The sequence below is a fragment of the Falco rusticolus genome, chromosome 5, assembly GCF_015220075.1.
Source record: "Falco rusticolus isolate bFalRus1 chromosome 5, bFalRus1.pri, whole genome shotgun sequence".
Classification (NCBI taxonomy): Eukaryota; Metazoa; Chordata; class Aves; order Falconiformes; family Falconidae; genus Falco; species Falco rusticolus.
In genome coordinates this window covers 72,562,570-72,576,348 of record NC_051191.1, presented here as the reverse complement: position 1 = coordinate 72,576,348, position 13,779 = coordinate 72,562,570, and the positions used below count along the sequence as shown (strand labels likewise).

Genomic DNA, 13,779 nt, shown 5'->3' with positions numbered 1-13,779 from the left:
CTGTGATTTAAACTGTCATGAATGCTTAAAATCAGAGATTCAAGGCAAGGAAGGCAGTAAAAAAAAGTAAGGGAGGGGAGCTCCAACTTTTTTCCCTGCTATATCTACCCAATCCAAAGATCAGACACTGAAATAAAACCTTTGTGCTCTGGGATATGATGTCTCCTGAAAAGCTTAGAGAAAGCATCACTGTTCACAGCAGATTCTTCTTGACTACCCAGCATTTTTCTTTCACCTGACTCTTTCTTTTCTCCAGTAACAGGACTCACATGTGTTTTCTGAATTTTTGAAGGCAGAGATAATAAAGGAAGATGATAGAGTCTTGGTGGGTCCAGATTTCCTGTTGCAGGTGCTATAATTTTGTAAGATGTTTCTCTTGTAGTTCTCATGAAGTGTTTATAGCTAAGAACTGAAATAAATTTGTCTCTCTGATGGAGAACTCTGACTTTGCCAGAGGGTTAAGAGATATGAGATGGAAGATGCTTCTGGTTCTGAAGCTCAGACTTACAGATAAATATGTTAACATACTATCTCCTTACCCAAAATGCTCAGTGTCATATGCTTAAGGTAAAGACCCTAAACCTATACTTAGACATTTAAATAAAGGACTACAAACTATTAGATTTATGAACCTTAATACATGTAGGTCAGTGAATTCAGTCAAATTAGTTCTCTGTAGCATTAACTCATTAATTCATCCTTCGTTTCTCTTCTCCTCACTAGGTATTATGCAGCAGCAAACTGGTAACTGTTCACTGTGTTTGCTCATGTGATGGCAGTGTTCTTCAATTTAACTCTTCCCCTCAGAGCCCAGAGTTCAGCCATTACAGACATGTACACTAAAATAAACTGGAAAATGTGCTTAAAAAAATCTAAACAGCCATTTCATATATACAGCTGCTACACAGGCAAATAGGGTAATAATTATCAACCCACTAAAATATATTAAAAAAAGAATCACAGGTGTTGCAATTCAGATGTCAGGAAATGCTGGAAGGAATGGTGGCTGTGCCATTTGAACTGTTAAAAGCATTCACCTGTGCGACATATTCTCCCTATATTTGATTTTAAAAAAGAAAACTGCAGTACAGAAGTATTTTGGTTTAGTTTCAAAAGTGAAACGTAAACCTTGCAGGACAGCTAATTAGCAACAAACCTACAATTCAAATGACTTCAAAGCTGGTGTTCTTTCTAGTTGTTCACTTACTAAATGTGGGTGGTTAACAGTTTGGTTTTTTTTTTTTTTTTTTATTGTGGGATTCCTGAGCATTCAGAAAGCCATCTGTCAAGGCAGTAATATATGGTTGCTTTTTTTTTTTTTTAGTCTTCTTTTTCTTCTCAAGACTAATTCTCATAAGGTCATAATATTTGTCACACTAAGTGTATGATCTTTTTTGTTTGGTATACAACATTTCAAACTTGATCCAAAGCACCTGGAGGTCATCAACAGAGACTTTTTAATTAACTTCTCTAGGTTTCACACCTATAGCTAAAGGAAGGAAGGAAGAGACTGAAATTCATAGAGAATTTCCAACTCCAGTCTTCAAAGTGGGCAGAAAGGTCCCTCATATTAATTCCCCACTGCTCATTGAGTAGTCACCCTACATGCAGAGGCTCAATTTTTTGAGTGGGAAGGGGAATATCTGGGTGAGAAGTAATGGGGCAGACTTGTAAGTCTGGATGCTGAAAGGCTTTTGTTTGCTCTGCTCCCTATCATTTCTTTTCTCTTAAGCTCCAGCCAACACCTGCAAGGAAATATGTACACCATCTATGTGAGCTAACCTGTGTTAAATATAATTTTCTAAAGATTCCTAAAGCAAAGTTAACCTGGCCGTGAATTGAATGATACACAGGAATTGTCTTACTATCAAACCAACAGCCTACTTAGCTGTCCTTTTATAGTAGAGCATGGCTAGTGCATAAGATGTTAACCTGAAGCAAACAAGCAAAAAGTGACACCTCCCACTACTCCTGTGTTTTCCCTTTAGGGAGAGTCAAGTTACAAGATGACAGTCAGGGACCAGTACTCACCTTGGGAATAGCTAGTTTCTCTCCTTTCTCCGGACATTCCTCTGAGTCGGAGCAGGTGTAGTTCTCACTGAAGGACACCAAAGGGTTCACCCTTGGCTTGTGGATGGCCTGGAAAGTTAACTGCGTATTAAGCAGGTTGCTCACTGTTCTCAGTGAAGTACACACGTTGGGGGGCAGCGATGGATCTGCTAGAAGGTCTGTAATGAGCCCATGTGCTTCTCCCATGACAGCAATATCCACTGTGATACTGGTACCAGAAGACTAAAGATGACAAAAATAATAGATGTAAGACAATAGAAGTGATCAACCTGCTGAGCAGTATCTAAAGCTGTGGTGAACTCTCCATAACTTTTGTTAAAGCAGTTACCCACAGTGGAAAAATAACATGAAATAATTATTTAAATAAGGAGAACCATGCTGAATATATTGATCATCAGGCATAATGCTCACAGTCCACAAAGAGTCTGGAATTTCATCATATCTGGTTTCACAGCTTTCACCATCTGCATCGGACTTAACCCACTTGAATGAATTGCTCAGGCTCCCTACAGAGACATAGTCATTAGCTAGGGGTTATTTGCACAAATGATTTTGGAGATATAACTTAGGATGGGAGGAGTGTCTCCTGACAGATACCTTTCTACTAACTACAGAGGCATCTAGAACAACTGATGTTCAATGCTTATGCTTAGATGAATGAAATGCATCCCACGCATATACTGAGATCTTAAAAATACCTCCACAGTATTAAAATATAGCATTCCAGTACAGTGGCAACAACAGCCTTCTCCAAGCAACTGTGTATTGGGTAGCTATACCAAAATTGAAATGGAGTAAAGAATGTATTTTCCAGTCCTTATTATATTTAGACAGAAGTGATGAGAACAGTTACAGTACAGACTTGTATGACCAATTCAGACAGTCCTTACTTTGTCTTGGGTTTGAGATATATGCCTACTTTACATATATCATTTAGGAAGAATTATCATCTAAAGTGATACAAAAGCAGGAATAATACTAAGGAGCAGCTCATATCACTGACAAATCTTACACACCCTGCCCCAGCACATGTATATAATTCATCTGTAAATGACGCACTGCAAAACAACTGTGGCCCAGGCAACTGTCTTCATATGTGTAGTCCATCCATCACACGCACAGGTAATCTAACACAGCTGTAGCACCGGGCTTCCAGCGCATGCACAAAAGGGTTGACCCATAAACGCATCTTTGAGTTTCTCCAGAACTTCCTGACATTCAGCAGCTCCAGCTACCATCTGTCCCAAAACCCAGTAAGGCAATATGTTGGCACCAAAAGAAATTCTACTGCCAGAAGCAGGAAAGTTGTCAAGTCTATGAATTGACAGATATATGATACAATTGCAAAAGACTGAAGGTCTTTAAAATCTATGAGAAGAACAGTGACACTGGATGCACACAGAAGTACACCAGCTAGAAATGCAAGAGGCATATGAACTTTCAAGGCAGCAGTGAGGTTCCAGCCTCATTAGCTGGTGCACTATAAATCATCATAAATTCTGCATGGAATCATTAATTCAAGACACTCCAAGACCTATCATTTTTCCTTGCTGTGTTTCTGACACATGAGCTCAATCCTGCTGCTACTGTTTGGGACTTTTCAGCAGGTGTATGTGCAGTTTGCCAGAGAACATCCCAGGAGACCTTGTACTAATTTGTTATCATGTATTTCTTAGAAAAAACTAACATACAGTGTTTTTCAAATGGGAAGTTATGCCTGTGAAAAGAGCAAAAGGTTTCTTGGAGCAGCAAGTACATAGCACGGAGAACTAGGCAGGCTGCTTAGCAAAAGGGTGGTCGAAGTGACTCCCCAGTGATAGCATTTAAGGACCTCACAACACATCAAAGAACAGCATAGCAGAGCTTTACACTGCTTCATTCTCACAAAAGGTTTCACAGGAAATAGCAAAGTATTTCTGAGGAAAGTGATGTATTAGCTAAGTATACCTAAACCTCTCCCCACTATTTTCCGGAATTCATAGTGTGGACATCAGGCCCTTGGCAACAGCTGTTTCATTCCACTGATCCACTCCTCATGTTCTTGCTGACACAGAGGTAAGCTGCAGGACCAGAAGACAGGCCTACTCACTCACCATCCTCTCACCAGAAAAACATCCTCTTCTTCCCACACTTCTTTTCTTTGTCATGACATGAAATAAAATAAACCAGAAACTGCTTGATATACTGAAGTGCTATTTCATCCTACTGAAAAAAAAATAATAGCTGAAGTTAATTTAATGGCTCTTTCATTGCTTAACCTCTCAGGAGTGCGTGTAGAAGATTCTGGCATATGCTAAAGAAAATTCTTAAATTAAAAGACAAGGCTTGGGATGGGAGGAATTAATTATCTATCTTAACCTCAGCCCTGAAAAACAGACCAAAGGGGAGTGAGGGAGAATACATCATCCAAAGTGTGATAGAAGCCTCCTATTTTCAGTAAAACTGCACAATCTACAGTTTGAAATTCTATTAAGCCTGGAGCCTGGAGTTGTTGACTGCCCGTCAGAGACAGAGATTAATACTTCATTGAAGTAAACAAGTCTGACTCAGCGGGCCATAAGCAGGGGCCCAGATTTTGTACAGCAGTAACAGTATTTTGCAAAGCAGCCAGCATTGTTCTCCGTGATTAGTACCAAGTGGGGAGAAGGAGAGCCCTTCTCCTCTCAACGGTGAATTTGTACCACATGGTCTCTGACATGTGGGGAGGCCTTGTCATGTCTTGGTGACCCCTGCCTTGACTCTGGGACCCAGCAGATTTGTCCAACTCAAATGCCAGGCTGTGCTGAGCTATACCAGGAGCTGGTGCTGAGGACATACGGCCAAGGAAGAGGGACACCACACACCGTGTGTGTCCTCCCTCCTGAGCTGTGCCTGCACCTCACTGTGAAGAACACTCAGATCAAGTTAGGTCCTTAAACCCGTAACACACAGTAACATGCTGCAGCCCATGCCCCACCAGAACAAATCAGTAGAAAAGAAGTGTTTCTCTGTTTGGAAATGTCCCTTGCACCTGGGAAAGGCTTCAGAGCTTGGCAATAGCACATACGATACCACCTCCTCCTCTGCACAATGAGCTCTTTATACAGCAAGGTGGCAGGACCTTTTGCATTTTTGACCAAAAGGGCACTACTTGCAGATCTGACACTTTCAAATGACACCTCACACAAAACCCATGCAATCATCCACCCAGCCCACACAAAGCACACCCAGAGAGGTCAGCTCCATGCCTGTAAGGAGGTGCATGTTGAACATCCCACACCAGGGCTGAAACAAAACATATATCCTGCCAGCACGGCCCAGCCAGGGTCACCATAAAACATCAAGAGTTACCAATTTGTGCAACACGACCTAACGCATTGCACAATACTTCAAAGTGAAAACACTTTACACAGTATTTCAAAGACATTACTATATTGTAGTGAGCTGCATTAAATGACACACACACGCACATATATATATATATATATGTTTCATAGTTACAGTATTCTTTGAACTACCCATAATGCTTAGAATCCTTAGAATAAGAGAGAAGGGAAAACAGACCAAGCTTAAATTCCTCTCCAGGAAAGAAGCAGAAGAAGGTAAACATTGCTCTAATCCATCAGTTTCAGAACATTGACACCACATCATAAATCAGTACAGTTTATATGTTGCAATTTAATTGCACAGAACTTGGATACAGGAAAAGAGTTTCTTTTTTGAGCAGTTTGAATATTTCACCTATGTCCAGATGAATTTAGGGTACTTATCCAGACTAGTCTGACTAGCTAAAACTACAGGTATTGAATGTATTTTTTCTAAAAACAGCTACAAATTGAATGTATGAAAACATTTTAAATATTTTATTTTTTAGATTCTTTACTGCAAAACAGTAGAGAACTGTGTGTGATTTGCAAACCATTACTGGGAAATTAAACTAAAATGTGTTTCCCTAAAGGACAAGGAAACCTGGAATTTTAATAAAATATATGTGATAATGTGAAACAATGTAAAGATTTATGCAGGACAATAAATTGCTGAAAATTTTAGATTGCGGTAATTGCACATACGCATCTACACACATGTGCACACATATACCCTCACAGACTTTTTTAGAGTAAAAGTGCATACAAAATCCATGCTCAGACTTTGTGTAGTTTTCTACTAATGTGCATAGCCTTTGCATGAACTGATCTGGATTCTTTCCAAACCACTTTACTCGTTGAAACTCAAACGGCAGACAGATACTTGGGAATAGAGGCATGAAAATCATGTTTGCAATCAACACTAACAAACAACTAACTTGATAAACCAAAAAACCCACAAAATACCTGAAAAGCTAAGCTAAAGTGAACTTAATTTCACACTGGTCAGTATTCATTTACCAATTTATGCTAATAATTGTGAATGCAGTTTCCTCCCATGAATTTTGGAGAAGACTGGCTTACTGTTCACTTTGTGACTTCATTCTAGCTCTGATTTAAATGATGTTATGCAGTGCTAAAACTGAAATGCTTTAGGGTATGAAAATGGGAAAGCAAACAGGATGGAAACAAAAGCAAAACCAGATCAACTAAACATGCTCATTGATAACCAAGGTAAGGAGCAAAATAAATTCCTTACAATGCTGAAACCCAGCTGTTTTTGCTCTTTCTTTCTTTCATTTTCTCTCCCCACCCCCACCCCCACCCCCACCCCCCTTTCGTTTTAAATTGCCATCCAGGTGGGTGTTTTAGGCTGAGGTACCACCTGGAATTCTTAACTGGGGCCAAATGCACTTGCTGTATGTTTTGGGGTTTCTTTTTATGTACAGAAATAAAATAAAGGGTTTTCCCCTAAAGAACTCATATGAAAAATAAGATGGCCAGATCACAGTAGGATGCACTAGAGACTGGGGACAGACCTGTACAGTTCATAGCACCAACTGTGCAATCACCTAAGTTCACACAGGTGAGGGCTTACTGGGAATCTGCAAGAAAACTTTCACATAACAAGAAGTGCACATACTGCTTGCATCCGCAGGACCAAATCATAAGTAGCGTCTCGTACCGTCACACGGTTTCTGTCAGGGCAGGAAACCTGTCTTCAAGGAACACTCTTAAGTGCAACATGAAAACAGTATTCTGGTAAATGCTGATGATCACTTAAAATTTTAAAATTTGAGTAGTTTGGTTTTGAATCTGTAGCATGGCTAGAAAAACAACTTTCAAAATCTGCATAACCTTCTGTAGGCTTCCATATTACATTTCCCAAAATCCCAATTGTGTTCTATTAAATTATATTATGCATAAAATCTAAGAATACCTTTTACCTCACTAGGGGGGAAAAGCAGATAAAACTGTGTAGGAAAAATGAGTTCAGGAGAACAGGAATAACAAATTCCTTTATCCATAAGACCTGATAGATAAATTTAGTTTACGGATTGTTCCTGGTTAACGAAGAGTTGATCCGCCTGTGAAGCAGATTTGACATCCTTACACATAAATAGATGCCTTGCTACAAATAAAAGTCTTTCCCCTCCCCATTGGTGTTTTGCATAGGATTCTCACAAAACCAAACTCATCCAGTTTAAAAAATACCACTCTCTCTCCACCCTTCAAGAAAGGACGGTTAACATGACAATACAAAGCCAGTCAAAACTTAAGCACAATAAAAAAAAATTTAAAAAAAAATTTAGAAAAAGTTATCAAACAAACTACAAGTCATTTCACACAGCCTTATGTTAAGGAAAAAATGAAGTCTTCATTTGCTGTGGCTTGTACAAGGAAAAGCACTGAAGGCAGAGATACTGGCTTTCTACCACATTACACTCAAGAACACTCTGTAAGTAAAAGAATGGAGGAGGCGAGAGGAAAGAAAGGAAGAAAACAGCATCCAGCATATCTTCAATCTTCACACAATTATGAGCAACAATAAATCACAATCTGATACAGTTTCCAAGTCACATCATGAATGTTCAGGCCAAGCTGTCTGGAAACAAAATTAAAAGCAAATATAATTCTCCATTATTTTAATGTCCACAGAGTGATTTGAAGGATAAACATGAATTGGCTTCTATGGAAATAATGAATCATTTTAAAGGCGCCACAGACTTTACTCCACCTTTCACTGAATGACTAAGGAGAAAAGCGTACAATTCTTTGACATTTCACTTTTATGTATTTAAAGCTGCAGAACTGGAGTCTTACTCAGACTTCTTATTTTTATTTTACTCTTACTCTGTACTAATGCAAGATTTCAGGTCTTCTCTGGCAAGCAAATAGTGCAATTATGAAAATCTTTTCTCCATATTAATGAAGCACAGCGTTTCCACTGCTCTCTGGAGATGGAACAGCCACAAGCTCTGTAAGGCATATTCTTTGGTAGGACTGAATACAGCACCATCTTGTCTCATCACATTGATCAAAGAAAACCTTTCTAATCATAAATTATCCCTGATGTTGCTGCTGATTCTTTCAAGCACCCAGAGCCACATAACTGTAAACCAGACACCGAAGCACAAAAGATGAGCCCCTAACGAGGCAAGACTAGATCTTGTGTGAGCCATAACGATTATGGCTTTGATCCTGGTTATATGCTGTTTGGGACGGCACCACTGTAACCAAGCAGACCTTCCTGGCAACAGTTACATTGAAGTCTGTACCTGCAGAGCAGGAAATGTCATGACTGTCACATACAGTGTCTGTAGCCTGAGCACCCACCAGCACAATACCAGAGTCCAAGGATCACATCACAGCCAGAGGAAATCTTTGAAAGTAGTTCTGCAAACAGAGCATCTTATGAAATGGGGCTCACTGAAGTGTTATATTTTTTTGTCCCCTCATCACTCACTGTACTGCAATGAGCTCTGCCCTCAGCAACAGTCGTGTAGCCACACAGCCAGCAGGAGACAGCCATGCTTGGGGCCATGTGCATGTACAGGGCACTCTCTGTAATCTCGCACTGTGTTAAACTGCCAGTCACTTACTACCAAGCAAGGCCACCAGTTTGGACCTTCCTCTGGTATCCCATCTTAGGCTGTCACAAAATTTCTAGGAAGATAATCACCTGTGATGCTTCCTACCATCTCCCACATTTGCCTGAAACCATTGGACAGCACGATCATGTAAGCCTACATTCTTCACAAAACCAGGATGAAAACATCATTCTTAAATGGCTCTAACATTTAACCTACTCAGAGTAATCACAAACTTTGCAAATACTGAATTTGGAGCCTTTAAGCAAGAGGCACTAGTTTGAGTAGGAAGTACATTTTTTCTTTCTTATAAGACCTGTGGAATGTATCACCATTTATAGCACACTTTGTCTGGGGCTGCAGTTGCCATTGCCACATCCTGCACCTCTACCTTAGGTGACACCATTCACAAAGCTTGTAGCTACAGCTGATGAAACTTCTTCCATTACAGGACCTTTCAGTTTGTGATAGCTTTGTCAGCCAAAGAGCTCAGACTGAAATGTATACTGCCAGGTATTTGTGAATTATTTCAGCTTTTGAGAATTGTTCAGACATTTACAAGAACACTGTTGGATGCTCTACCCGTGCTAAAAATTCTTAGTAAACTGATACCACTTAATCTGCAGCAGGCATGGAAGTTGCAGTAAAACCTTTTGCTTTCCCTGTCCTGGTATGTCCAGATTTAGCTATTTAGCTTCTGGTGAAAACAAAACCAAAGCTAGCTTGTATGATCTCTGTGGGTTGTCAGAAACCAGCCACCAAACTGCCTGAGGATGCTGCCTGCCTGAAGTGCGCACATGTGCATACACTGCCCCTGTGGCCTTGTGCACTGTGCTCAACATCCCAAGGGCCAAAGGATCACGTTTAATCCAAACTGCACTGCCCGTCTGCAACTCAGACTGACGCCGCAACTGACCCTCTTGTTGAGTGACAATGTCACGGTAATTGTTAGCACTGGTACCACCACAATGATTGCTCTCTCTTCAACACCCAGACTTGGGTGAGGATCTTCCTGGATGGGCCCACAGACGCTCAGAAAGAAGTCTGTCTCACGCCTTTAGCAAAGACAACAATGTTTAAGAAAAATAAATATGTAGAAGATTCTTTCGCATATCATACTCAATAAGCAAACTGACATGCCCTCAGGAAAGCATGGCTTCAAAATTTTCCCAGATAACTGGGGGTGGGGTGGGGCAGAGAGAGAGAGAAAGAATACATTTTAGTCCTAAGCAGTTTTGGTGCCATCTGTAACTTTCAAGGGAAACTATCAGTTCCTGCTTCCAGGTCACCTAGCAAGCTTTCTCAGTTTTGTAACATGCACCAAAAGAAAGTATCTTTGTGGCTGTTGGCAACCAAACAACAACAACAAAATGATAGATGCAGAAATCATCTCAAGGAGTGGGATGATTAGATTTGGTATGATTCAAGTCCTACAGGGTAGGAAAGTCTGCACCCGTGTGGATGCAAGTACTGGATGTAACCCAATGCAACAGTATTCCCCACTATTTATATCTGGCAGAAAGGACCTCAAAATAGCTAACTCCACCAGTACTGACATAAAGTAGTACCTGATTTTCCACATTTCCTCCTGCCACAGTAAAAGTTTCCTCCTGCGCAAGGATCTCAGCTGCTGCTGGAAAACCCCAGAAAGCACTGGGGAAAGGGGCAGAGGGTTGTTCCCCTGACCGTGTGCCGTGGGTAGCACCCCCATCACTGCAGTGAGGAGTAAGCTGGAACCAGCTGTACACACACTCTGCCTTGGACTCCTGGTGAAATCCCAGTTCAAATGAAGAGACTCGAGTTTTAGTGACCTTCTGCATAAGGCATCCTGTGAGGATGATCCAGGGAAAGCAGCTCCTGGAAGGAGGCGAGAGCACAGGGTGAACTTCCTGGCTAAAAGCCGCCAGTTGCAGCTTGCAAACCTTGTGGAAACTCTGACGCAGATGTTTGATGTTCTCGGCGGAGCCTTGGGGACTCAGTCACCCAATTCCAAGGGACTTCCCATGTGATGTGGCTGCCGAAAAACCTTAAACTAGCACAACTATCCCAGCCTGAAGACATACTTGACGACATAGAGCAGATCACAGAGTCAGTCACAAACAGTCAGGGTTTATTATTTAAAAAGTAGACACCGCACCAACTAAACTCAAAACTTTAAAAATTATTACTTTTCTATAAAACACAGCAGATGGGAAAAATTAAATTCTAAATGGAGCTCAAATCTGCATTAAATAACACAGACTGAGGGAAACAATTCTGTACTCCAGAGACTGTCCTCAATTGTCTTACATTATTGTTCTTCAATTTGTACTTCAGTTGGTCACAAATTGGTAGCTTGAAGCTGATAGTTTCCGTTGATGCGAAGAAAACAGTGACAACTGTCTTCAGTCTCAACTTGAGATGCAGTAACACCAGCTGGGACCCAGCAGAGGTGGGACGCTGGATATACATACAGTGGAGGATACGCCATCTATTATTAATACCTGCTGATCTTACTCATTTGAGTTTACAGCTCCAATATCCCAACTGCCTGCTTAGCATGGGAAGCTATTTTAATTCTATGGTGAACTAAAACAGAGCAGCCAAATACACAGCATGAGTAAAAAAAAAGATCCATTGAAAGCAATAATCACCATTCTGCCTCCTGCGTACTAACTAATCCTCCCACATTTTCAACTTGACAGTCTCAGTTACACTAGAGCAAAGCCAAAGGGGTCATATACTGCCATATTTTCTCCCTTCCAAAACATCACAAGACTCTTTTGGTATGCAATTTGAGAACTGACATTGCAATTAGCAGCAAGTTACAGAAGTATATACGAAAATTATCCTATCTAAAGATTCACATGCACCTCAGTCCTTCACTAAGGATTGCTTTAACAGTATTAAGCAGAACAGCATTACTAAATATCCTTAAAAACATAACACAAATAACTGCAGCCTCTAAATTAAGACAAAAGATTGGGGAGAGGAGGATAAAGAATTATTACACAAACGTGTTTTTAAATACTAAAAAGGTGCTCCTATCAGAGGAATAAACTTAAAAAAAAAGAAAACAGTGAGCTTTTAAGAACTCTTCACCAAGTGTTGAAAACCCAAATAAAAGAAAATTAGAAAGTAATCAACAGTGAAGCTGCAGATACAGTGTCTTTAAAGTTCAGTCTGTTCTTACTGAAATTATGACAGGGATATGGAAATGACAGAAAGAGCCAGATGTGTATCTTGGGACATATTTTGCATAGGCTGTAGCAATAGGAGAAGGAAGATCTCATGAAACTCTCCAGGTGACCAAGAACACTAATGATATTTAGTGGCCCCCTTTTTTAGGACATGCTTTCACCAAAGCCAAAGACAGGCAGAGGTCCTGTACTCATGAAAGTCAGGCAATTACCTCACTGCAATCAGATCGGCAAGATTTTAACACTTTTTTTCTTCTCCATCGGATGCTGTGGTTTGCATTACTTTAGTTCTCCCGATTTAAAGCACTCACACTGATACCAGTTAATAACCATGTAGTATTACAGATACCTCCTCCTCTTTCTCATGACTTTATGTCACTAATGAACTCCTCTGTGAAAAGAATTAATCACTTTAAGACTTGGCTTTGGATTCTTATATTATGACTCATTCAAGAAAAGCAACTGTAGCCTTAGGGACTTGCAGCCTCCAAATCCTTCATCATCAGTGCTACAGAGCTGTAATTTCTCTAAAGCACAAGCTACCTTCAACATCTAAAGCCAGGATCTGCAAAAGGCACACTAAGAATGCACTGTATATGAAAATCCCCCACATCTCCTAGATTACTTGTAGGCAGACACTTCAGTGAAGAACATAACAGAGAGAAACAGTAAATCATACACAAGAAAAATAAACCACTATCCTCTACATGTCTTCTATCATATTAAAATGATTTATTCCACTTAGCACAGATATAAACTGACAGACCAGCAAGCCCTGAGGACTGCTTCCAACCTACTTCATCCTTGACCTGCAAGGATCAACTTAAAGACACACTGCATTAGTTTATACTATAGGCTTATTTTGCCTTTGTTGTCACAAATGAGAGAAAATATTTCCCTGCTGAGCTATAAGGTATACAGCTGATCACAACAATAGGTCAATGCCTGTATAAGACGCCCATTTTCAGCTGCTACTGTTTTGGCCTATAATCCATGAATTGGATGCTAAAGGCTCTAGGACTTTCAAAGCAACCTCAGTAATCACTAATTTCTTTCATGAAGCTGGTGACTGATTTGTCTGTTGCACAGTTTTAATCTAAGAAAAGTCCTACTTTCAACTTGCAGCTTTTAGAGTTTTTAGGTTGTAAGCAGTTCTTGACTTGCATTTCAGAAATAGAAAAAAAGAAAATTCATACAATATCCCTAATTATGATATGCTGTCTGCTTCTCAATTCTAATTAGAGATGGATTCAATCTGTACTTCTGCATCATGAATATCTTGCCATACTGAACTTTGACCATCTGGCTCAGGGTCTGCACTTTTTGGTGAGGGCCAAACACTTCTGTGTTTTTTGAAAGCTTCTATTCACATCTAAAAAACAAAATTCACATCTAAATTTAACAGCATCAGCTTCTCATTTGCAAAAGGCAACAGAACCCTACAGACCAAAAACCAGACACAGATCATGAAACATTGGTGCTTATGCTGGCAACCCAACCAGACAATGATTTGTATTTCGACTGAGTTATGTTTTCTGGTCTCTTGGATGTAGGTATTAAGAAAAGAAAAAAAAATCAACTGTGGGTTACACATGT

The 13,779-nt window shown here is 40.1% G+C and overlaps 1 protein-coding gene across 1 annotated transcript in view; it reads right to left on the bottom strand.

Annotated features, from left to right (window-relative positions):
* Positions 1-13,779, bottom strand: part of PDE3A (phosphodiesterase 3A) — a 263,210-nt gene that overhangs the window by 50,908 nt on the left and 198,523 nt on the right. The window contains exon 3 of the mRNA XM_037389254.1: positions 2,032-2,292. Within this exon, the coding sequence (XP_037245151.1) occupies positions 2,032-2,292 (261 nt within the window). The remainder of the gene's footprint in view (positions 1-2,031; positions 2,293-13,779) is intronic.